Source organism: Cuculus canorus, chromosome 5 (genome assembly GCF_017976375.1).
Source record: "Cuculus canorus isolate bCucCan1 chromosome 5, bCucCan1.pri, whole genome shotgun sequence".
Classification (NCBI taxonomy): Eukaryota; Metazoa; Chordata; class Aves; order Cuculiformes; family Cuculidae; genus Cuculus; species Cuculus canorus.
Window position 1 is genome coordinate 1,552,765 of NC_071405.1, and position 24,847 is coordinate 1,577,611.

Below are 24,847 nucleotides of genomic sequence, written 5' to 3' on the forward strand. Positions count from 1 at the left end.
TTCCATGGAATCACTCTTGCTTTCTAGTCTGCCCTGATCAAAGCACAACCATCCATGGGTACTGAAAGTGGGGCTGCTGTACCTCCACCATCCTGGGGAGCTCATCTCCACCAGCCTCCCGGAGCCTGCAGCACCATGGTGACAAAGCTCCAGGCGCCTGCTCAGTCCCTCATTCCAAAGTCAGCGGTGGTCGGCACTTCTGTGTGGTGGAGCAATGCCTGGTTTATGTGTACGGATATTTGCCAAGGCCTTCAGCTTCTTCCAGCCATGAAATAATCACAAGTATCATCAGTCTGCTCTGAGACCTTCCCAGAACACAGAGAGGGGAAAAAAGGAGGAAGAAAAAAGGTCCTTTTCCTATCTGCATAAAACCCCCAGTGTTTCAGACTTGGCATGCTGGGCCTGGCATTCCCGGCCAGCGGTCTCACCACCACGGACGATGCCAGCTAACAAACACGCATGTCAGATGGACCCATCACTCTGCCACTGGCCGGCATCCAGCAGCGGCAAAACTGATGGGTGATGACTGTCATGGGTGCTGCCAAAACCCTGTTTCCATCTTCTGGATAAAAGTTGTGAACTTTGGCTCTGCTCTGGCACTCGGCACCAGACCATGAGAGCTTTGCTCACAGCTCTTAACAGCACCAGAGGATCTTTCAGGGGTGACAGCAAAGAACCAGACCAATTTATTTTTATCCTTCACTTCACAGAATCCTGGAATGGTTTAGGTTGGAAGGGACCCCAAAGCCCATCCAGTGCCATCCCCTGCCATGGGCAGGGACACCTCCCGCTGGATCAGGGGCTCCAAGCCCCATCCAACCTGGCCTGGAACCCCTCCAGGGATGGGGCAGCCACCACTGCTCTGGGCAACCTGGGCCAGGGCCTCCTTACCCTCAGCGTGGAAAATTTCTTCCTGAAGTCTCATCTCAATCCTCTCCCTTCCCGTTTAAATCCATTCCCCCTCATCCTGTCACTCCAGCCCCTTGTAAAGAGCCCCTCCCCAGCTTTCCTGGAGCTCCTTTCAGCACTGGAAGCTGCTCTAAGGTCTCTCCAGAGCCTTCTCTTCTCCAGGCTGAACAACCCCAACTCTCTCAGCCTGGCCTCACAGCAGAGGTTCTCCGGCCCTTGGATCATCTCCATGGCCTTTGGACCCATTCCAACAGCTCCATCTCCTTCTTATGTTGGGATTCCAGCACTGGACACAGGGCTCCAGGTGGGGTCTCACCAGAGTTGAGCAGAGGGCAGAATCCCCTCCCTCCCTGCTGGCCACGCTGCTTTGGATGCAGCCCAGGACACGGTTGGTTTCTGGGCTGCGAGCGCACGTTGCCGGCTCATGTCCATCTTCTCCTCCCCCAGCACCCCGAGTTCTTCTCCCCAGGGCTGCTCCCAATCCATTCCTGCTCAGCCTGTGACTGTCCTTGGAACTGCCCTGACCCAGAAATCATCCACACGGAATACACGAACACAGGAAACTCCTAAGAGAAAGCTCAGGGATAAACAGAGCCTTTGCAGGGCAGCAGAAGGGTGAGCAGATGTGCCAGACTGGACATCAGAAATACCGAGTTACAGGATTTTCTTCTATAAATTCATTACAAAGCAACAAAAATTTAATTTATTTCATAATCCCAGTCTTCCCCTCCCACCTTCCCTTTAGCAGCCACTACCTCACAGTTCACATAGAGTTTTGAAGACATAATGGAATAGGTCCTTTCAGCAATCTCGGCCTTAAAATGCAGTTCCCCAGAGTGCTTTTTGTTCAGCAAAAGCTTTTGTGCTCATCTGGAGCACAGGTCATTTAAAATTATTATTTTGTATTTAAGCTGACGGGGAATCCCATCCCTTTGAAAAATTAACTCCAGACACAATGTTTCTGCTGGAGGAAAAGTCACACGGAGTCAATTGGCACTAAAATAAATGTCGCAGTGACAACGGCAGAGATGAAAGATCTATTTAAAGGAGGCAATGGGAGAAGGTGCAGACGAGGCAACAAATTAAAGTTGGTGCGCGCTGACACCCTTCCAAGTTTTTTCAGTGCTTCCTACTTTAAGATGTGTAAAACCTTTCTCCGTTTCCCAATCTGATGCACAAGCGTCCTTCAGAGCACGGACAAAAATCCACACCTCAGGCTGGAGGTTATCAGGGACTTTATCACAGAATCATAGAATAGTTTGGGTTGGAAGAGAACTCAAAGCCCATCCAGTGCCACCCCCTGCCATGGGCAGGGACACCTCCCACTGGATCAGGGGCTCCAAGCCCCATCCAACCTGGCCTGGAACCCCTCCAGGGATGGGGCAGCCACCACTGCTCTGGGGAATGTGTTCCAGTTTATCCAGAGGGAGGTATTGGATTGGTTACTTGAAAGTGGTTTTTTGTTTGTTTTTAAAGAGTAGAACATCATGAAAAAGAGGAGGCAAGATTCTCTTGGAGCTTCCTCTGCTGTCTAGTGGGTTTGTCTAGAAATATGTTGTGGGAAGCTCTTCTAATTATCGGCCTGAGAGCAGGATGTGGAGATGCCACTGATGAGAACACCCACCAATACTCAAACGCTAGCAGACTTGCAATCATTTAAAGAACTCGTTAATCTAAAGAAAACACTCAGATAGAGACTTTCTTAATTGGAATTGGTGAGCAGCCAGAACTGCTGAAATGAGAGAGCATTTATTCTTTCTCTGTTTTCATAGAATCATAGAATAGTTTGGATTGGAAGGGACCCCAAAGCCCACCCAGTCCCACCCCGTGCCATGGGCAGGGACACCTCCCACTGGATCAGGGGCTCCAAGCCCCATCCAACCTGGCCTGGAACCCCTCCAGGGATGGGGCAGCCACCACTGCTCTGGGCACCCTGGGCCAGGGCCTCCCCACCCTCACAGCAAAACATTTCTCCTTAAGATCTCATCTCAATCTCCCCTCTTTCAGTTGAAAACTCTTCCCCCTCATCCTATCCCTGCACTCCCTGATCCAGAGCCCCTCCCCAGCTTTCCTGGAGCCCCTTTCAGCACTGGAAACTGCTCTGAGGTCTCCCCAGATCCTTCTCTCCTCCAGGCTGGACAACCCCAACTCTCTCAGCCTGAAATCAATCGAATCAACCAAGAACAGAATAAAGATTGTTTTCTCAAAGACAGCTCTTTTCCTCTAACAGAAACAACAGGGGGAATTCAGAACAGGTCGCAATGGATTGGTGCTGGAAGGGAGCTGCGTCTCATTTATTTAATGGGCTGTTCCTCCTTGCGGTCCCTTCTCCGAATTAACAGTGGTGAGGAACAAAGGAAAAAAATCACCTCAAGTGCTTTAATGATATTTTGTTCAACATCTTGCAGCTCGCAGGCATCTCAGAGGCACAGTCTTCTATAAATAAAAATGTGAGGCTATATTATTATTCTGCTGTGGCTCAGGCAATTTGTATCTGCGGGGGCCTGGGGACTTTGGCTTTTCCTCTGGGCTCTCTGGTGGTGTCTGCTGGGTCAATTAAAACATCGAGATCTCTTTTCACACAAAGCCTTCCCTTTCCCTTTGCTTATTCCGAGCGTGCGTTTCACTCGCATCTCCACTTCACAGCCTCATCACCACTGTAAATCACAGCAAATTAATGTCGAGGCTCTGTTCCTCATACAAGACCGCTTTTGCCTCTTGACAACAAAACCCTGAAGCCAAATGTCAAAAACTCAAATGGAAATAAAATATTACAAATAAATATGTGGACATCATCTGATAAACTCCTGCAGATGCAACGCTATCTCCCTGACCCCCAGAACCAAAATAGCTTCCAATTCCCCGTCCTGCTGAAGACTATGATATGTTGGGCCATGAGAAGCGAACAGGGGTTGTGGCTCTCATAAAATATTCCCCCCACTGGCTCTTTGTGCAGCAGTTTCTCCCGAGGCTGATTAATCGCATGCTATTATTTAATGCTCCTATAAGATGGGAGTTTATATTTCACCCCCATTCACAGATTAGATTATAGAAAATTAGTTTCAGATAAACCGTTAGGTTCAGGGAGATTAAACCACTCCGATGGTGCCTATCAGCCAACTGAACTCCTTCAAACCAAGAGGCTGTGTCCCTGGCAGTGTTTTATTCAGAAAGCGACAAACAACCGGAGAGAGCTTCTCTTGACCTGGCAGTAATTGTTCTGCAAGGACTCTTCTCTTACTTTTAGCCAAGACAGGTATTCATCCTGCTATTTATTATAATTACAGCATAGGTACTAATCTAAAGCTCCCACCCGAGGAGCAGTTGTCTGATGGCAGCAGATTCACAGCAGCCACAACAGCCTTAATTTCAGTAACGCCTTCAGCTGATGAGGAGGAAGAAAAGGGTGAAGTAGGTAATGACATCTCCAGGAGGTCGGGATGCATCCACTGCCAAGACGGCACAGGCAGCGCATCAGCACGGGCAATGCCCAGATGACACAGTGTCCCAGCGGAGATTTTGATGGGATATTGGGAAAGACGCCTTCACCAAAAGGCTGCCAAGCTCTGGCAGAGCTGCCCAGGGAAGTGGTGGAGTCATCATACCTGGTGGGATTTAAAACCTGTGAGGATATGGCACTTTGGGACAGGGCTGAGTGGTGGGCTGGGTAGCGTTGGGTTTACGGTTGGACTTGATGATCTTAAGGGTCTTTTCCAACCCAAACAATTCCATGATTCTGTGATTTGGCTGTAGTTTGGATGGGAAAGCTGCCCCAACTAAGAGATTCCAGCCCAGCACAAGAGGCACTGCACATCTGAAGCCAGCATTAATTCATCTCATACATCATTAGAAATGACCAGAAATACATTTGGAAACACAGGACACCCAAAGTGAACATGGCTATCCCTTCAGATTGGGATACGATTTATCCTGCAAGGTAAAGGCTGCTTGTTTGCCAGCTCATCTTACCTCTTACGATGATGTTGGTGGACTTCTTAGCAGGATTTCCAACATTGTTATTGGCGATGCAACTGTACGTGCCAGCATCTTCTGACGTGATGGCAGGTATCGTTAAAGTGCCGCCATTCAGGACTGTCTTCTCGGGCAGGACGCCGGCAGACCTCACCCACGTCAGACTGGGGGTTGGCTCCCCTCCTGTCGTCACACATACTAACGTGATTGCTTCTCCAGGGTTCACCACTATTGGGTCATCCACAAGAAGCTTAATTGAAGGAGATGCTGCAAGACACAAGATGAAGAGAAAGGTGTAGTGGGGCTACATCTGCACTATTGCTCAGTCCTGAGAAGCACACGTAAACCAACTGAGATAACCAAAGGCACTTCAGCTACAGCACTCTGATCAACTGAGTGCTCTCCAAGAAGGTTGTTCTCCATCCTGGTGTTCTCCCCACTGACACATTTCTCACCATGCTCTAAACCCCGCTCAGTCATCTTTCACCCTGCTGTTCAAATGGCAGATGAGAATTTCCGTATGGACAACCTAGCGGCTCTACTAGGGAAGGAACACATAAGGTAAGGGACAGGTGCCAGCAAGCTGGATTTTACACTCTGGGAGAAAGGAATTAATAACAATCTTCTTATTTGGCACGGAAAACATGTCATTCCCTTCAAGTCAGATCCTACCCATCGAAAACCAGCCCTCTTAATCCACTGGCCTTCCCGATGAACTTCTTGGGACTTGGCTGCCAACTGAGATAAACCCGTAGAGTTGGAGTTATAATCATAGAATGGTTTGGGTTGGAAGGGACCTCAAAGCCCATCCAGTCCCACTCCTTGCTGGATCAGGGGCTCCAAGCCCCATCCAACCTGGCCTGGAACCCCTCCAGGGATGGGGCAGCCACCACTGCTCTGGGCAACCTGGGCCAGGGCCTCCCCACCCTCACAGCAAAACATTTCTTCCTAAGAGCTCATCTCAATCTCCTCTCTTTCAGCTTAAACCCATTTCTCTTGTCCTGTCCCTGCCCTCCCTGATCCAGAGCCCCTCCCCAGCTGTTCTGGAGCCCCTTTCAGCACTGGAAGCTGCTCGATGGTCTCCCCACAGCCTTCTCTTCCACAGGAATAATTTGTTCCACTAGGAAGAAATTCTTCACAATGAGGGTGGTGGGGCATTGGCACAGGGGGTTGGAACTGGATGATCTTTAAAGTCCCTTCCAAGCAAAACCTTTCTATGATTCTATGATTTAAAATCACAGTCTGAGCTGTGACATCCCCTGTCCTCTGTGTTGAGGGATCCGCCCGTGCTGGACTTCGGGCTCCACTTGAAAACAAACCCTAAACCACAGAAATGATGAGCCAATATATAAATACAGATTGCTGGGACAGAAAGTGATGCTAAATGAAAACAGCAATAAAGGAAAAGGGATGAAACTCTGGGCAAAGAAGACCGGAAAATGTGAGAGCAACAAAATGAAAGGAAATAAAAACATTACGCTCAAAAATCATATCAGTGTCCTCATTATTTCAGATACTCCTATGTGTTCTGCTTTATAGAGGAATCTTATTTAAATATTAAAGGTATACGCACTAATCCTTTAAGGCAAATGCCTTAAGAGTTAACTATGTCATAAGTTTTCTTTATTTGGGGTTCACCCAACAGGAATCAGCTTTCTCTGCATTCAGAACAACCGTGGACGAGCACACAAATGGGAAGCTTTTTATAGAATCATTAAGGTTGGAAAAGACCTCTAAGATCATCCAGTCCAACTGTCAACCCAGCCCCACCGTGCCGAATGAACCATGTCCTGAAGCACCACTTGCATTTACCTTGTCCCAGCACAGAGAGAACAGGCAACCCTCAGCCGGGGAAACACCTCAAGAGAGCAGGGGAGCAAAGGTTTACAAGGAACACCCCATCTTCCAGCGCCTCCCACTGCGAGACCCTGCAGATCCTTCCCAGCATGAATTCCAGGGTTCATGTCACCAACTCCAAGGTGAAGAAACCGTGCGTAGTTATGAACAGCAATCAAGTCAGCTCTGCCCACTGTGCCAGTGCCTCCTTGCTCACATCCTCTGACCTCATAGTTCACAGAATCACAGAATCACAAGGTTGGAAAGGACCCATTGGATCATCGAGTCCAACCATTCCTAACACTCCCTAAACCATGTCCCTCAGCACTTCATCCACCCGTTCCTTAAACACCTCCAGGGAAGGCGAATCGACCCCCTCCCTGGGCAGCTGTTCCAGTGCCCGATAACTCTTTCTGTGAAGAATTTTTTTCTGATATCCAACCTGACCCTCCCCTGGCAGAGCTTCAGGCCATTCCCTCTTGTCCTGTCCCCTGTCACTAGGGAGCAGAGCCCAGCTCCCTCCTCTCCACAACCTCCTTTCAGGCAGTTGTAGAGAGTAATAAGGTCTCCCCTCAGCCTCCTCTTCTCCAGGCTGAACAACCCCAACTCTCTCAGCCGCTCCTCGTCAGACGTTCTCCAGCCCCTCACCAGCTTCGTTGCTCTTCTCTGGACACACTCCAGAGTCTCAACATCCTTCTTGTGGTGAGGGGTCCAGAACTGAACACAGTATTCGAGGTGCGGTCTCACCAGTGCTGAGTACAGAGGGAGAATCACCTCCCTGGCCCTGCTGGTGACCCCATTTCTGATACAAGCCAAGATGCCGTTGGCCTTCTTGGCCCCCTGGGCACACTGCTGGCTCATATTCAGTCGGCTGTCAACCAGCACCCCCAGGTCCTTCTCTTCCGTGCAGCTCTCCAGCCATTCTTCCCCCAGTCTGTAGCGCTGCAAATTCCTGTTTCGGGTTTATAGGTCTGAAACTGGGCAATATATCATGTTTCATGCGTAAGTAGATTTTGCTTGGGCGAAGGCAGCTGAAGTGGGGATCCAGGTAGCCACTGTACGACTACAGCTGAGCTCCAGAGCGGTGGGGTCATCTCCAACCAGAGGGCAGCACTCAGCTGTCCTCTCTTTCTTTCTCTCCCTCCCGAGTTTAATGATTTTTGCCGAACAGCTCTGGCACGGAGCTGCTCTCTGCTCTCACTAAACATCAGGTAACGAAACAGGGAACAAGAGAACCACAAATAACGCTTCAAAACTCGGAACAAAAGATGAAAGCTCCAGCAATGACAACCCAACCTGGTGGTGCTGTTTACCCTAATGGCTTCATAATCTTGCAGATGAAATGGGACCTTCTGCTATCCTTCAGGTAGGGAGACAAAGATAGTGGCTGATGTGATAAAAATGCTGTGATGCATCCCTTTCATCACAGCACTCAAAACACTCAAGTACATGAAAATTATGGTTTGCATGCAGCGATTTCTCTTTGCTTACACCACATATTGCACTTAACTACAACCTATCCCTAGACAAATAAACAAAAATCCAGCAATACACTTAATTACTACCTTTAAAATCCTGCTTTAGTTGTAAGGATATTAAGAAATTCAGAGTGGAGTTTAAGATTTCCAGCAAATGAAACTCAGTGCACCATATAAAGGGTTATTACGAACAGAATATGAATCCACACCAACAATGAGCTATTTCTGGAGCACCTCCAATAGGAGGACAGGCTGAGGGAGTTGAGGTTGTTCAGCCTGGAAAAGAGAAGGCTCCAAGGAGACCTTATAGTAACCTTCCAGGGTCTCCGGGAAACCTCAGGAGGGACTTTTTACAAAGGCTTGAAGTGATAGGACGAGGGGCAACAGCTTTAAATTAGAAGGCGGAAGATTTAGAGTAGACATCATGAAGAAATTCTTCACACTGAGGGTGGGGAGGCCCTGGCCCAGGTTGCCCAGAGCAGTGGTGGCTGCCCCATCCCTGTAGGGGTTCCAGGCCAGGTTGGATGGGGCTTGGAGCCCCTGATCCAGTGGGAGGTGTCCCTGCCTGTAGCAGGTGGGGTGGAATTGGATGATATTTAAGGTCCCTTCCAATTCAAACCATTCTATGATTCCATGACTCTTTGTTATTTCTCTGCTTGCAACACTACAGATCATCTGCACCATTTCACAACGCACCAAGAACACACAGTTCTTAGTTTCAGCTTTATGTTGCAACCAAGGATAGAAATGGGTCTACCACAGCGCTTGCCTGAATTATTGCCACATGCACGTTGTCGAATTCTTCTCTAGGAGTGGAGAGATTAGGAGTAGATTTAGATGAGATCTTAGGAAGAATATTTTCCTGTGAGGATGGTGAAGGTCTGGCCCAGGTCGTCCAGAGAAGCTGTATCTGCCCCATCCCTGGAGGTGTACAAGGTCAGGCTGCACAGGGCTTTAAACAACCTGAATCAGGGGGAGGTGTCCCTGCCCGTGGCAGGGGCTTGGAAAGGGATGGACTCCAAGGTCTCTTCCTACATGTTTTATGATTATATCAAGTTTCCTGGTGGTTTCTTGGACTTCGTCCTTCCACCACTGAAGCACATTCACCCTCACCCATCTCAGAAATCACAGCCCCCTCTCTCAACACAATCAACATTGACCACTCCTCCCTCCAGCCATGGACGGGAAAGGTGATAGTCGATATCCAGAGGCTCATGTGCCAGACATGAGCTGGAGACATGTGGTTTCTCATCACAGCTCTGACTGACTTAGCAAAGAAAATGGACAAGAAAAAGAGAGAAGCAGGTAGAGTTAGTGAGGGAATAAAGGAGACAAATGGAAAAAAATCCCGAACACTTGATAAATCCAGCTCAGACTCCATGGGTGGCAGAAAAATGGTTTTAGCTCTCAGTTAGAGCATACTTGTGTTTGTTTCTGTGTGTCAGCCTGGATCTAGACGCAGGAATGAATGAGGCTAAGTTTAGTCACCTGCTGGAAGATCTGAGTAATGACTTTGGGCTAATTAACAGCATGTAGGGCTTCTGCAGATCTGCTTTAACGGATAGTGCATCTGTTTGACTCTATCCAGAAATGCTTTCCTCTCCCAAAGCGAAGGAACACCTCTAACTGCTCCCCGTAGGATGCTGCAGCAATGCAGATGCTCCTCCCTCCAGACTGAGAATGCAAAGCCGTAACACAGAAATCAGTAACAAAGGCACGACAACAAAATTCCAAAACAGTATGGTCAGTAAGCCCTGGGCTGGGCTGCTCAGCATTGCTGCAGAATCTCTCTCCCTTCCAGATTTTCTAAGCAAACTTGTTAGACATAAAGTTTAGGACTTGCTCCTGTCTGAGCTTGGGAGGCGCCGCTCGCTGTCGTGTGAGAGCTCTTCCTGTTCCAGTTTCAATGACAGCAAGAGGTACTGCCACCAGGCAATTCCTCTTATCTACCTTAAGCTATCCGCTGGCCAGAACCTTCCCCTGTGGTATCTGTCTCTTCCCGCTGCCTGCAGACGGAGCCCAAAGATTAGCCTAAGCTCGACAGGTACAATTTAGATGGCAGAAGATGGGTGACGTCAATCCCACCTTTAGGATGAGGATTTACAAATGCATCAGAAGCCTCAGATGGGACTGGGCAGAAAGCGCTGGTTTTAACAACGCACATGTGCCAATCTCCCATCGACCCCCGTGTTTTGCAAATCCTTTTAGATCCCTGTGCTTTCAGGAAACAAAATTTGGCCTAATCCTCTTTCTGAAATGGATTTGTTGTCTCTTTTATTTATTTCTAAAATTTGGGAGCTAAATGCCACCTCCACGGTTCAGATTTCTGCTGTAACTCACTGCTGCACCATAATTTTTTTTGGTCCAGCGTGGTTAAAAAATGGAGCAGGCATTTGTAATGATGCCAAGATGATCCCGAGCAATTATAATAGTTGATGATTATACCCAAATATTGCTGAAGGATTATTAGAACTCATGCTTCAGGGCAGAAAATAGTATCTGCTTCTGGACCGGGAGGGCAGACTATCACAGATCTGCCTACTGCACGTGATCCACAGCCCCTTCTGAAATGCCTCCTGATGGCTCTTGTTAAGGACAGAGGTAAGATCTGATCCCCGGGGACAACGCGTGTCTTTATACAGCCTTCGCATTCGTAAAGCACTCACCACGATAGAACTCCAAGCAGGAGACCCACGAGGCAGCCCCAGCAGCTTGAGCTGCGATAGTTGTTTGGATAGAAGGAATTTGTGTAATTGAGTCAGAAGGTAGAGGAGATAAAAGCTTCTGCAAATGATCTGACTCTTATTAAAATGACAGTTGTTCAAAGTAGTACATGAAGCCGTGTATTCCAAGTACAACCCTGGAATGTACTGGGTTTGCCTCTCCTACATCTATCGCTTTGGGGAGTCAGGCTTCAGCCTTCAAGATACAAGTGGTTTCACACAATGGCATCCACATCAACTTGTGAACCAAGTTCCCTTCCACTGCTACAGCCCAGCCTGTTCCCGAAACACGGCTGGAGCCAGGACTGACGTTCTACCTGTTCAGCTTTTGACAGTTACAGACCTAAGCTCTTGGAGGCTTGAGAAGACCTTCATATCCTTACAAACAAGCTTTCACATGGTCCTAACCAAGACCATTTAAAAAGGCATGTATGGCAGTGGCAGTAAGGCAGCAATTTACACCTCCCGTGTCTAGGATGACAGGAAATGGCCTCAAGTTGCACCAGAAAAGGTTTGGATTGGATATAAGGAAACATTTCTTCACTGACAGAGTGGTGAAGCCCTGGCAGAGGCTGCCCAGGGCAGGGGTGGAGTTGCCGTCCCTGGAAGGATTCAAAAAACTTGTAGGCACGGCAGTTCAGGACATGCTTTAGTGGTCACAGTGGTGTTGGGCTGATGGTTGGACTGGAGGATCTTAGAGGTCATTTCCAACCTTAATCACTCTATGATTTTCATATCTAAGTTTTACAAAATTTAGTTTCACCAGCAAGGACTGGAGTTAGTGATGGATTCTATAGTTCTAAATAACGTTCAGTACTGGTTTGGAAAGAAGAGCATCAGAGCCAACACAAATGCTCAACACCAGAACTGACAGAGACACAGGAGGTGCTCACGTATGATATTTTATACGATTATACAGAATTCCTAATGTAACAAAAATATCCCTGCCAAAAGGAGTCAATATTAAACAGAGCGCACTATCACTCCCAAAGCCACTTCTAAAGCTCCACCCTGGCTGAGATCTCTCTTAGATGACTCTTAGTCACCGGGTAGTTTTTCCCTCTATTCTCTCCTGAGACCCCACCTGGAGTCCTGTGCTCAGTTCTGCGATCCCCAACGTAAGAAGAAGATGGAACTGTTGGAATGAGTCCAGAAAAGGTAATGAAAAAAGGCTGGGGAACCTCTACTATGAGGACAGGCTGAGAGAGTTGGGGTTGTCCAGCCTGGAGAAGTGTCCAGGGAGACCTTTCAGCAGCTTCCAGTGCAGAAGGGGTCCTCAGGAGAGCTGGGGAGGGGCTTTTTCCAAGGGCCTGGAGTGATAGAACAAGGGGGAAGGGGCAAGATTTAGATTAGACATTAGGAAGAAATTCTTCACGCTGAGGGTGGGGAGGCCCTGGCCCAGGTTGCCCAGAGCAGTGGTGGCTGCCCCATCCCTGGAGGGGTTCCAGGCCAGGTTGGATGGGGCTTGGAGCCCCTGATCCAGTGGGAGATGTCCCTGACTACAGCAGGGGCTTGGAACTGGATGGGCTTTGAGGTCCCTTCCAACCCAAACTGTTTCATGATTCTACGATTAACGAGATGAAGGCTGGACCATCCAGGTCTGGCAAGCAAAGCCTGTCCCAGCCAGAACCTTCAGCCCAGCACCGGCAGAGGCTCAGACAGGCAACCTGCCCAGCGGAAACCTTTTTTCACCTCTTTGACAGGAATAGTAAAATTCACTACCAAACAATAGCGAGCTTTGGTAAATATTTCCATGGGCGAGTGCATGGAACAGGCTTTCCAAACATCGTATTTGGACATCGCAATGAGAACGGCTCAGTGTTGAAAAGAGCTCTGCATCTTTACCGCCCTTTAGAAGCAGGGGTTTCCGAGCGCCAGGCCCACATTTCGAAGTCATGGTTGGTTTGCCAGGGAACAAAGAAAGCCGCAGTGCCACCGCGAGCTCTTCCCTGCGAAGAACAAGGCGCTACTCATGCCGAGGGAAACCGTTCAGGTCCCCATTCACATTGCAGCTGCAGCCTTTTTGAAGGGAATTTAATTCAGAGGCTTTGGTGGGCAAGTATTGCTTCTGCGTCCAATATATCTCATCGGGCAGTAGAGCCTGGCTGTGGACTCCACAGCGCATATGACAAAGTGCTATTGGAAGTGCTCTGGGTCGCAATCCATGGCCCTGCGAGCCAAGTCACTAAGGAGAATTTAAATCAGAATGGCATCAGCTTTTTTAGCAATTATTAGCACATACAAACAAGCCAAGTTAGGTGCTGACAACAGACAGATAGAGATGAATTAGACAATGTGGCTACAACATACACTGATCATCACAGAGTAATAATACAGCACGTAATGCTCACCAGGTTTGATTAATGACAGGGACAAATTTTCTCAGATCCAGCATAAAGCTGGCAGTCATTCAGTCATCGTTAACACCCCAGGATACACCCCTAACAAGATCCATTCACCAAGAACCTTCGATATAACATCCCAGCTCAGCAACAAAATGAATCCTAGAATCATAGAATCGCTTGGTTGGAAAAGACCACTGAGGTCAACCATCCCTGTCCACTACTAAACCAGATCCCTCAGCACCTCATCTGCCCGGCTTCTAAACCCCTCCAGGGATGGGGACTCCAGCACCTCTCTGGGCAGCCTCTGCCAGGGCCTGAGAGCCCTTGCAGTGAAGAAGTTTTTTCTGAATGTCCAATCTGAACCTGCCCTGGTGGAACCTGAGGCCATTTCCATCTCTCCTATCACTTGCTAGCTGGAAGAAGAGCCCAGCACCCACCTCACCACAACCTCCTTTCAGGTAGTTGTAGACACAGATGAGGTCTCCCCTCAGCCTCCTCTTCTCCAGGCTAAACAGCTCCAGGTCCACCACTCACCATACCTGTCCACTACTAAACCATGTCCTAGAGCACCTCATCTGCCCAGAGACGGGGACTCCACCACCTTCCTGGGCAGCCCCTGCCAGGGCCCGAGAACCATTTCTGTGAACCCTTCCAGTTTAAGCTGAGCTGCCATGGGATCGTAGGCAGGAGGACTGGAAACATCTTCTAATCAACGTGGCAATATTGATGTTCGCTGAACTTGAAAGAAGCAGTGTCTCTGCTGCCGCCTGGGGTGGGTATCTGAGACAGAGACTGCACGGGGATGTCAGACATCTGTCATTGATGCAGCGTATAGAAAAAACACGATGGCAACGTGTGCTGTAATTACAGTGAGACAAATACATGTATTTAAAGTGGGAATAGGGAATTGAGAAAATGTCACAATTGGCTTTAAGGATTAACCGGAAATGCAAAAGAAAACTAATACTTTAACAGTAATATCAATGCAGAGGCAGAAATTCATGCCCTTGACAACTCACTCATCTACGCTGAATAAAATGACAAGACATTATTTCCTCCAGTTCTGTGAATTATTTTCTATGCAGAATGAAGTAAGAGAATGTAATTGAATTATCCTCTCTATAGATGTGTGCACATGCATCTGTTTAACGTACAGCCATGATTTCTTGCAGGAATGATGGAATGGTTTGGGTTGGAAGGGACCTCCAAGCCCATCCAGTTCTACTCCCTGCCATGGGCAGGGACACCTCTCACCGGATCAGGGGCTCCAAGCCCCATCCAATGTTTCTTTGGACACCTCCAGGGATGGGGCAGCCACCACTGCTCTGGGCAACCTGGGCCAGGGCGTCCACACCCTTACAGCAAAACATTTCCTCCTAATATCCAGCCTAAATCCACTCTTCCTTAGTTTAAAACCATTACTTCTTGTCCTGTCACAAGAGGCCTCGCTAAAGTCCCTCCCCAGCTTTCCTGGAACCCCTTTGAGTGCTGGAAGCTGCTCTAAGGTCTCCTCGGAACCTTCTCTTCTCCAGGCTGAACAACCCCAACTCTCTCAGCCTGTCCTTGTACGGGAGGTTCTTCAGCCCTCAGATCATCTTTGGACCCATTCCAACAGTTCCATCTCCTTCTTCTGTTGGGGATTCCAGAACAGGTCTCCAGGTGGGGTCTCCCCAGAGGGGAGCAGAGGGGCAGGATCCCCTCGCTCCCTGCTGGCCACGCTGCTTTGGATACAGTTGGCTTTCTGGGCTGCGAGCGCTCAGCGCCGGCTGACATCCAGCGTACTATCAAGAATGGAAAATTATGAGGTTGTAAGGAAAACAGGGAAGGGAGTTAAGGGAAAGAAATAAAGCAAAGGCAGAGATTCTGTTTAACAAGGTCCCTTTTCAGCTTGACTCCGTCCTCCTGCTGTGTAACACCATCCCGGTTCCTGTATGCGAGCGCCAGCCCAGGTAACCGTGCCGAACTCCCGATGCTCCCCCTCCACTCTCAATAGCCTTTTTCTTTATCCTCCTCCCCCAACTTTTTTCTGAACTCCTCTGTTTTTTAACCAATGGGGATGCAGCTTTGGTGATTCATCTCTTTATTCCGATCTGCCTGGCTGCGTTCCATCCAGCAGCAGCAGCACTTTGATGACTCGCACTTTGCTCGTGCTCCCGTTCACGCACAGATGTGGCATTGATAGCTCCAACAGGGAGGAAGGGAGGCGGATCCGTTTGCTATTCAGAGCACTTCCTCGGTGGTTACGCTCTGGAGACGACGACAATAGCTCACAGCTCCCACACTGTATGAACTATTCATTCTGTGGACATTTTATCAGGAGAGGATGAAGGGAAGGCAGGATCCTCCCTTTTACAGCAGAGCAGTGTTAAATCAACTTAACCCAATCACGACGCTGTCCCTTTCACCACTCTATTTAGATGCGCTGTTGTATGTGTAGGCTTAAATCCATCTCAGCTCATTTCAGCCACTCAAAATCATGCATGCAACCTAAGCTCATGGAGCTCGATGAGATGTAAGCATCCCTAAAGCACAATTCCTTCTGCCCTAAAATAGATGGGATGAATCGCTCTTCGGAGCCCTCACTCGACCGAGCACAGTGTTCCCTGAACAACCGCTGGGCTACAAAAATGAAGCTTTCAGACTACTGGTTGGGTGAGACGAATCCCATCTTGCAACACCAACAATATCCGTCAAAATTAGTGGAATAGGGATGACTGGGTAAGGAGGAGCCCCGGAGAAAGGACCCTCAAGGTTCTGGTGGACGGCAATCTGGACACAACACAAATATTAGCAATATGGGCTGCCTGAAAGAGAGTCATCCTACCGGGACGCATCAACAAGAACTTTGTTAGGAAAATGTGCAGGGATTGTTGGGACTGGATGATTGTGACCCAAACCATTCTATGATTCCATGTATGAAACTCCTGCACTGAAACCCAAGCTTACGGGACTGGGTGAAGCGGAGTAACCTACGTGCCCTGAAGCCCCCAACTTCACCAAGGAGGTAGACAGATGAGATGGACAGGAACAGCGAGAGGTAGAGATGACATGACTCACAGGGAAAAATTAAGGAGCTAAGTTCATTATCCATCAGAAGAAAACAGCCTTCAAAGACACAAAACGTTGCTGCAGAGGTGAACATCTTTGTGCCACGATGGACAGGACCAGAGCGATGGGCCAGAGCGGCTGCCAATAATGCAGCATCTCTGCTGGTGGCAGCTCTTTAAATGAACATTCATAGGACAATGTTTAGATCTGCTGCATTCTGCCACGAAGATTGGTTTAAATCTGAAGTAGGGGAGATTGAGATGAGATCTTAGGAGAAATGTTTTGCTGTGAGGGTGGGGAGGCCCTGGCCCAGGTTGCCCAGAGCAGTGGTGGCTGCCCCATCCCTGGAGGGGTTCCAGGCCAGGTTGGATGGGGCTTGGAGCCCCTGATCCAGTGGGAGGTGTCCCTGCCCATGGCAGGGGTGGCACTGGATGGGCTTTGAGGTCCTTTCCAACCCAAACCATTCCACAATTCTATGACCTCCTAAAGTCCTTCCCAGCTGTATTTTCTATCATTCCCTTGTGCTAAAGTACTAAATCCACCCATGTCCAGTATTCAGCTCTGAGCGCACAGCTGGCTGTATTCCTTATCCGAGGATTTCAAGCCTCTTTAGTGCAGGATCACATCTCGCTGTCGTGCTCTGAGAATGACAGGAGATGCTAAGAGACGTATTTTTTTTCCAAATGAGATAATTCTCTTAACAGAACGTTGTCTGAATGAAGGAAAACAGAGCAAGTTCATCACGACAGAGCACTGCTTCGTGGAGGGATTAAAAGTGAATTAAGCCTTTTTCAATTCGTTTCCCACCACACGACCCAGTCACAACGCCAGCTTCAGCTGTGATTTCAACCAAGTCTATCATGAAGCTGAAAAATCATGTCTTGAAATACTCATCTTTCTTGGCAAAAGTTACTGCTGAGGATAATTTCTGTTGGAGGCTGCCAAAACTCAGCCTCAACATTAGGTATTAATGATGACCTGCACTAAGCAGCCTGAATTGGCTGCTAATATACGAACTAATACACATTTTCAATTAATCTGTGGCAATAAAAATGCTTTATAGATCAAGATAAACGTTTTATTTGCTTTTACTGAATCATATTGGAAGTAATACTACAGGAAGCCCAGAAATTTCGTGGTTTTAGGGGTAAAATTCATGCCTTTTTGCTGACACTTTGAAACAACAAATGCACTTAAAAGAATCGTGGAATCACAGAATGGATATAACATATCGCATACAGGAAACAAGAAAGGTGTTGAGGGAAAAGACACATGTAAGAACCCGCTGAGACTTTGGGGAAGTGACTGGACAGCAGCAAACCCAAGGAAAGCCCAGTGGGAAAAGAAGGAGCCAGAATCAGAACAGTTGACTTTCTTCTTGGGTGCATGGACGTGGTGAGGCAACAAAACCAAGTCACATAGACAGAAAGTATGGAGTGGCACCCATCCTCGCAGCTGCTCTTCTTCTGACAGCATGGATTCAAGCACATACACCGAGAACATTTTCAGGGTTCCTCCTTGTTAGAATAACTCCTTGATTTTGTTGAAAGCCACCGCGCTTGGGTTCACAACTCCTGCTTGCATTAACTTACTCAAATTAACTTCTACGTGCTGATTTTAAAGGGACTCGGTTTACTGAAAACAAATGAGAGTTGCAAAATTGGTCCCTTTGCTGTTCCTCCTCACATCCTGACTTCTATTTCTGCTCCTGCTGCTCACCAGCAACCTGCCAGCAGGTGAATCACTTCAAGGCGCTTCTGCTTCCCTTCAAATTTCTCATTGACTTAGATAATAAATTGGCAGAGTAATAGCCGTCTTTAAATACAAAGCGGGTCTGTGCTCAACAAGTGCCTCTACCTGGTGCTGTACGATATTACTGCTAATTGTCACCTTGGGCCTCAGCATATGCGTGGTCACAATGCTTCTGAGATGATTTCAGCTTTGCTCATTACAACATCCACTTTCTTTCTTGTATTTATCACTGGTCTGTCCTGGAACAAAGAAATACATGTGGCTGAAAAATGATGCCAAACCGCTTTAACTCCTACAGTGCGGACAGACAGATGATGGCGTGTTTTTGGTCTTCAAACTCACACATCACAGAAGTTATCAACACTCTGTTGATAAATGGAGGGGAAGTGACTTCACCTACTTATGAGGGTGAAGGGTCTGGAGACCAAGTCTTATGAGGAGCGGTGGGGGGACCTGGAGAAAAGGAGACTGAGGGGTGACCTCATCACTGTCTACAACTGCCTGAAAGGAAGTTGTAGCGATGTGGCAGTTGGTTTCTTCTCCCTGGTAGCCAGTGACAGGACAAGGGGAAATAGCCTCTAGATGTCCCAGGGGAGATTTTGGTTGGGAATTAGGAGGAATGATATCGGAAGGACAGGATGTCATCCAGAGGGACCTGGACAGGCAGGAAAAGTGGGGCTGTGTGAACCTTATGAAGTTCAACAAGGCCCAGTGCAAGGTCCTGCGCCTGGGTTGGGGCGATCTCTGGTTTCAATATAGGCTGGAGGATGATGTGATTGAGAGCAGCCCTGAAGAGAAGGACTTGGGGTGCTGGGGGGTGAGAAGCTCAACATGAGCCGGGAATGTGTGCCCACAGCCCAGAAACCAACTGTGTCCTGAGCTGCACCAAAAGCAGAGGGACCTGCAGGGAAGGAGAGGATTCTGCCCCTCAGATGTCCAAAGTGTGCTGATGGATACATGTTCATCTGATGGCATCACCTTAATTACCTCTCTAATTATTCGAGAAGTACACAGAAAGTTTCCTTTGGATTGGTTCTGTCACGGTAACTGATTTTTACTCTGGTGATGCCTCAAGACACAATCTAATAATCAGCGAGATGGAGAAAACACAGAAAACAAAAAGGTCACAGGGACAGGCGGCAAGGCAGCACTGAGGAGAAACCTGAACTCCTCACCTGGAGACATGCCTGGTCTTCCTCAAATTAGCCTCTTAATTCTGGTGTGTGCAGGAATATAGATGTACAAAAGACCCTGTGGCGTGAAGAGTAGCAGCAGAGCACCTGGGTCTGCGATGCTTTCCTCAAGCAAGTGTCTGCGCTCCTGCCCGACTCACCTACAGTTCTTGGTGAGGGAGGGTGAGGAGACTTGAGAGTGTTTCAGAGAAAGAAAGAGGGGAAAAAACTCTGTTTGTGTGTCTCTGTCACCATATTCTCTAAGAATACAGGAAGGTTATAAAGGAGAAGGTTGAAAAGGTGACCTGACTGTCACCTGCGAGAACCTCAGCATGGTATAGCAGGATACTTCAGAGCAGTATCCAGGTATGCACTAATAGTCACACCGGGTTCTTTCCACACGTGCCGAGCACACTTCCTCAAGCACAATCTGCCACCGATCATCACAAGTGACAAATGCTCACCACAGCGTGCAGCAGTCCTGCTGCGTATCAGCGTGTGGTGGCAATCAGTCAGGGTCAGCGGGAAGCCAAGGTGCTCCCTGTGGCATCCCAGCCGCTGCGCGCGCATCGTGTCAATCAATCGAGGTGAATAGCAAACCACCGCGCGCAGATGGTCCACAAAACTCTCACCAACTCCATCTGGCTGCTGGGACAGCTGATGTCCCTGAGGAACCCAAGCCAGAATGCACATCCATGGCAGGGAAAAAACTTCCCAACTTTGCTCTCGAGTCAATCAACCAAGGGAGTCTGACAACTCCTGCAACAGCCCCGTGTCCTGCAATAACAGCTTGAACCCAGGGAGCAAAATCACGGCTGGAACATGATGGAAACCCACAGCTGGTGTAAGCCTCCACTATTCTCCTCAGTCGCCTCACTCATCAGTAGTGGTCAAGCATCAAGGACTTCTCACACCAGTCATCCTTACCGAGCTGACAAATGCAGAGCAGCCAACTGCCAGCAATTTCACATTACAATCACATAATTTGAAGCTGAACGTAAATTCACTTATAGGCACGTGAATTACAATAAATATCATGCATGTTTACCACCTGAAGAGACGCTTCTGTTTGTCTCTCCTTCGCTTCCATCAGGTAGGCATCTCCATTACGCTCCTCCAGCTTTAAATTCTAAATAGATGGGCAGGCTGAGGATGCTCTATACCAAAACAGAGTATCAAGTTCACGTTCTGACTTTCATTACTTTGGATTTATCCTGGATTACACTGGATTTACAACTTACATAGCTCCCATGAAGTTACAGCAGGTGAAGTTCTACCAAAGAACTTCTGTATCAGATGAAGTCACAACACGTGAGAGAAGTTTCATCTCAGAGTCATCAACACATCAGTCACTGCCTTTAATCAGTTGTTGCAGCAATTATTAGGTAATGTTGCCCTTAATGATGGTTGCCACCAAGTTTTACATGAGAAAGTGTGAATCTTTGTAATTTTTAAGCTGTTTACTTTGTAAATTACTCTGGAGGAGCAATTCTTGTTAATGAATCAAGACACCCTTCTCCCAAAATCGAGGCCAGGTTGGACGGGGCCCTGAGCAACCTAAACCATGGCAGGGGGGTTGGAATTAGGAGATCTTTAAGGTCCCTTCTAACTCAAACCGTTCTATGATTCTATGAAAATACACATGATACTTGTAAGGTGATAATATTTCATTCTTGTTGCACATCAAGATCGTGATCACCTGCCCTCAGTCTGGAATAGTTCTGCTGTTTGATGACCACCCATTGCTGCAACTCAACCAAACTCCAGCAGCAGATGAGGTCCAACATGACTGGAGACTCTTCTCTCTCCAACAGCAAAACTATTTCTCTGACAAATGGGAGTGGTAACAACTCATCCTTTCTCCTTGTGGATGAAGGTGGGTGTCATTACTGCTGTTGAGAGGAAAGCCACCTAGCAGCTACTCCTCTCCATGGCAGATAGATTGTCCTGCCTCTTCTAGTATGAAACCAGAGCAACCCATGAGGAACAAACACACACTGAGATATTTTTTTATCCTTAGCAAAATTAATGAGTAAGTAAATTAAGGTCTTCCAAATCATTTTGCCAGATACCTTCAGAGCCTGCAATTCCCCGACTGCCAGCTGCAGCTTTAAAGCCAAGCTTTGAACGTGCTTTGCAGCAGGTTGTGCACAGTAATGGTAGATACCAAGGGTTTCAAGTCCCTGACATCAAACCTGGAATTCAGAAGAAGCTGAAGGCAACTCCTCGGAATAAAGCCACAAGATCAGAAATAATGTGAAACGTGCAAGTGCAAATAAAATTCATCCTTCATTTTCGACGCACTCAGCATGTTAATGCCTCAACAGTTTTGTTCATTTAGGTTTCTCAGTGCCCTGAGGCACATGCTACTAAGGCATAACCCAATGTGATCCACCTGAAGGCTTCACATCTTACAGCATTCGCTGCAGAACTCCTCTCCAGATAATGCTGCTCTGGAAGTCCTAATTCTTTAGAAACCTAAGCTGAGAATGTTGCTCTTTGGCATCACATTTATAAACCATTTCAGACCAACCCTCTGTAGGTCCTGGACACTGAGCCTTCAGGAGAGTTAACGTCTGTACTTTCCATTCTCCTGGAAACCAGCATTCCCAGTTGCAATTGTGATGGAGTTCTGGTATGGGGTTCTGGAGATGCACAACAGTGATACGGCCACAAGGAGAGGGAAATACTCAACCAGGTGCCTTCTTGCCCAGGTACAACACCATAGAAAGAGTGAACGCTCAAGAAACACCACACCATGGAGGCAGCCTGGTCAGAGACCATAGCCAACCACCCCATAATCTTCCTGCAAAGCGTTTCAAGACAACTGCTGGAATATTTTCATTTGAACACATCAAACACGAAAGAAAAAACTTTTGTTTATATCAATGTAAGAACTCAATGTTGATATCAATGTAAGAACCTATCAAATCAATCACAGAAAACCAATCCTTTAAATCAATACAAGAATATATCAAATCATTAACACAAAATCAATCCTTCAAATTAATGTAAGAATATTAAAAAAGTAGATTTTTTTTCCCTAATATATTTTGTTGACCAAAAATAATTTGCTTTCAACAAAGATTTACGACAAGTATTTGAAGCTTGTGGATGGCTGGTTCTATCCTGTGTCCAGCCTTCCAATGGAGGTGTACCTTCCTCCTACCTTGCTGCTGAAGTCTGTCTCTGAAGTCTAACCATAGCAGTGAACCCCCTGACACCAGGGGGAAACGCGAATCATAGAATAGTTTGGGTTGGAACGGATCCCAAAGCCCATCCAGTGCCACCCCTGCCATGGGCAGGGACACCTCCCACTGGATCAGGGGCTCCAAGCCCCATCCAACCTGGCCTGGAACCCCTCCAGGGATGGGGCAGCCACCACTGCTCTGGGCACCCTGGGCCAGGGCCTCCCTAACCTCATTGTGAAGAATTTATTCCTAATTTCTAATCTAAATCTTGCCCCTTCCAATTTAAAGCCAATCCCCCTTGCTCTATGACTTCACGCCCTTGTAAAAAGTCCCTCCTCAATTTTCTAGTAGCCTTCTTCAGGTACTGGAAGGCCACTATAAAGTGTCCCCACAGCCTTTTCTTCTCCAGGTTGAACAACCCCAACTCTCTCAGCCTGTCCTGAGAGCAGAGGTGCTCCCACCCTCAGATCACGCCCATGGCCACCTCTGATATCCTGATATAACTCCTGACACAAAATCCAGACAGCAACAAGTATTGTATGCAATAAATCAAAACCATTCTTCAAATCCTAACCTCGAAGAAGAAAAGGAAACACTCAACCTGAAAATGTCATCTACAACTTCTCCTGAATAGCTCCGACCACTGTGTGATTGCAGACGGCCACAGACATTGTAAGCAAGAGACCATGAAAGACCATGGGAACATCAAATGGCCAGAGAAGGTCGCTGCTGGTGACCCACCTGTCTTATTGGAGAGTCGGAAGGACACCATCTTGTCTGGGATGCTGCAGACATTCCTCACCGAGGCGATGCAGCTGTAGTTCGCATAGTCCTGAGGGCGGAGGTTCTTCAGCTTCAGGATCTTTGTTTCTCCCTGTGTGGGCAAGAGAAAGCATTAGGAAGGGAAGGAGACAGAGGAACAAGCAGAGATGTGGGATACACCCAGACTGGCTTCCAGGATGCAAGCAGTAGATGCAGAAGTGGCTAATTAGAAGAGTCCAGGAAAGACACTTTATTTAATTACCTGAAAGAATGGCAGTTGGCATAATCTGAAACTTTAGCCCCACTTAAAGGCAAAAGAAAAGAGAGCAGCGAGGGGGAAATTGGCTTGACAGTCTTTCAAGTTGCAGCATTATTCGGGATAATATATCTTAAGGTACAATCTACGTGATGAATAAAATCACAAGCTACTGAAATCCCGCTGTTTTCCATTGAAAATGAGCTGCTGATGGATTTTATTTTTAGCCAGCAGTGTAAATGATGGAGCAGGGACCTGAACGGGATATATAATGAAGGAGTTCCTTCCAACGCAATCAAGAGGGAACTGGAAAATATGAGCTTTCCACTGCAGTGCTATGTGAAATGGACACTGCAGGACCAGAAACTCCAGAGAAGAAGTTGGTGAATCAGAAAATCATGGAATGGTTTGGGTTGGAAGGGACATCAAAGCCCATCCAGTCCCACCCCCTGCCATGGGCAGGGACACCTCCCACTGGATCAGGGGCTCCAAGCCCCATCCAACCTGGCCTGGAACCCCTCCAGGGATGGGGCAGCCCCCACTGCTCTGGGCACCCTGGGCCAGGGCCTCCCCACCATCACAGCAAAATATTTCTTCCCAAGATCTCATCTCAATCTCCCCTCCTTCAGCTTAAAACCATTCTCCCTGCACTGCTATCCCTGCACTCCCTGATCAAGAGCCCCTCACCAGCCTTCTTGTAGCATTCATGCCCACAAACTGCCTCCTTGAGTGCCCCTGACACATAAGGCCATCCAAAGTATGGCAGTTTGTGAAAAAGTAGCTACAGACCAAGCAAAAACCAATAAAAGAGAAGATAGAGCAAAGCAAAGCGACAGTTGTGAAATCAAGTTTTGTAGCTTTGGAACTGAAGTGCTTTGTATGTGCAATCAGTCCCATAGAAATTATGTGATTTAAGTACATAATTAAGCACACGCTGATGTAGTGCTTCCAAGACTAAGGCTTTGAAAGGCTGCTTCTAAAGATAAAGATCCTACTTTAAGAAGATGTTTATCTAGGCTGTAGAAGGACCCAGTCCAGGTTAGCTGGAACACAGCTACCAAAGATGTCGTGTTCCGGAAAGACACCAGCTACATCCCATCAATCCAACTGTCAGCTCTGGACTCCAAGTTGAACTTGCAGGGTGAACTCACAATGGTATCTGGATCATGTCCCCAGATTGTAGAGATTCATAAAAATGTATGTATTTCCTTCATTGGTTCGGATAATTAGTTTAATTATGTCTAATTGCATAATTATTGTAAATAGAGCAAATTTAATCTTGCACTCAGGCTGTGCAATTACAATGTGCAAGGCGGATGATGCAAACTCTTCGTAAAATACATTGCATCAAGATTTCAGTTTTGGAAATTCCACATTTCAAATGCTCCAACAGCTGAGAACAT

General features: G+C 47.6%; 1 protein-coding gene across 2 annotated transcripts in view; it reads right to left on the reverse strand.

Annotated features, from left to right (window-relative positions):
- The window catches only part of MDGA2 (MAM domain containing glycosylphosphatidylinositol anchor 2), a 359,555-nt gene that overhangs the window by 141,944 nt on the left and 192,764 nt on the right, over positions 1–24,847 (reverse strand). For both annotated transcript variants that reach the window (XR_008450022.1, XM_054067864.1), the window contains exons 5-6: positions 23,168–23,300; positions 4,879–5,148 (exon numbers count right to left, since the gene is read on the reverse strand). Coding sequence is in view for 1 of the 2 variants with exons in the window: in XM_054067864.1 (XP_053923839.1) it covers positions 4,879–5,148; positions 23,168–23,300 (403 nt within the window). In the remaining variant the exon portion in view is untranslated. The remainder of the gene's footprint in view (positions 1–4,878; positions 5,149–23,167; positions 23,301–24,847) is intronic.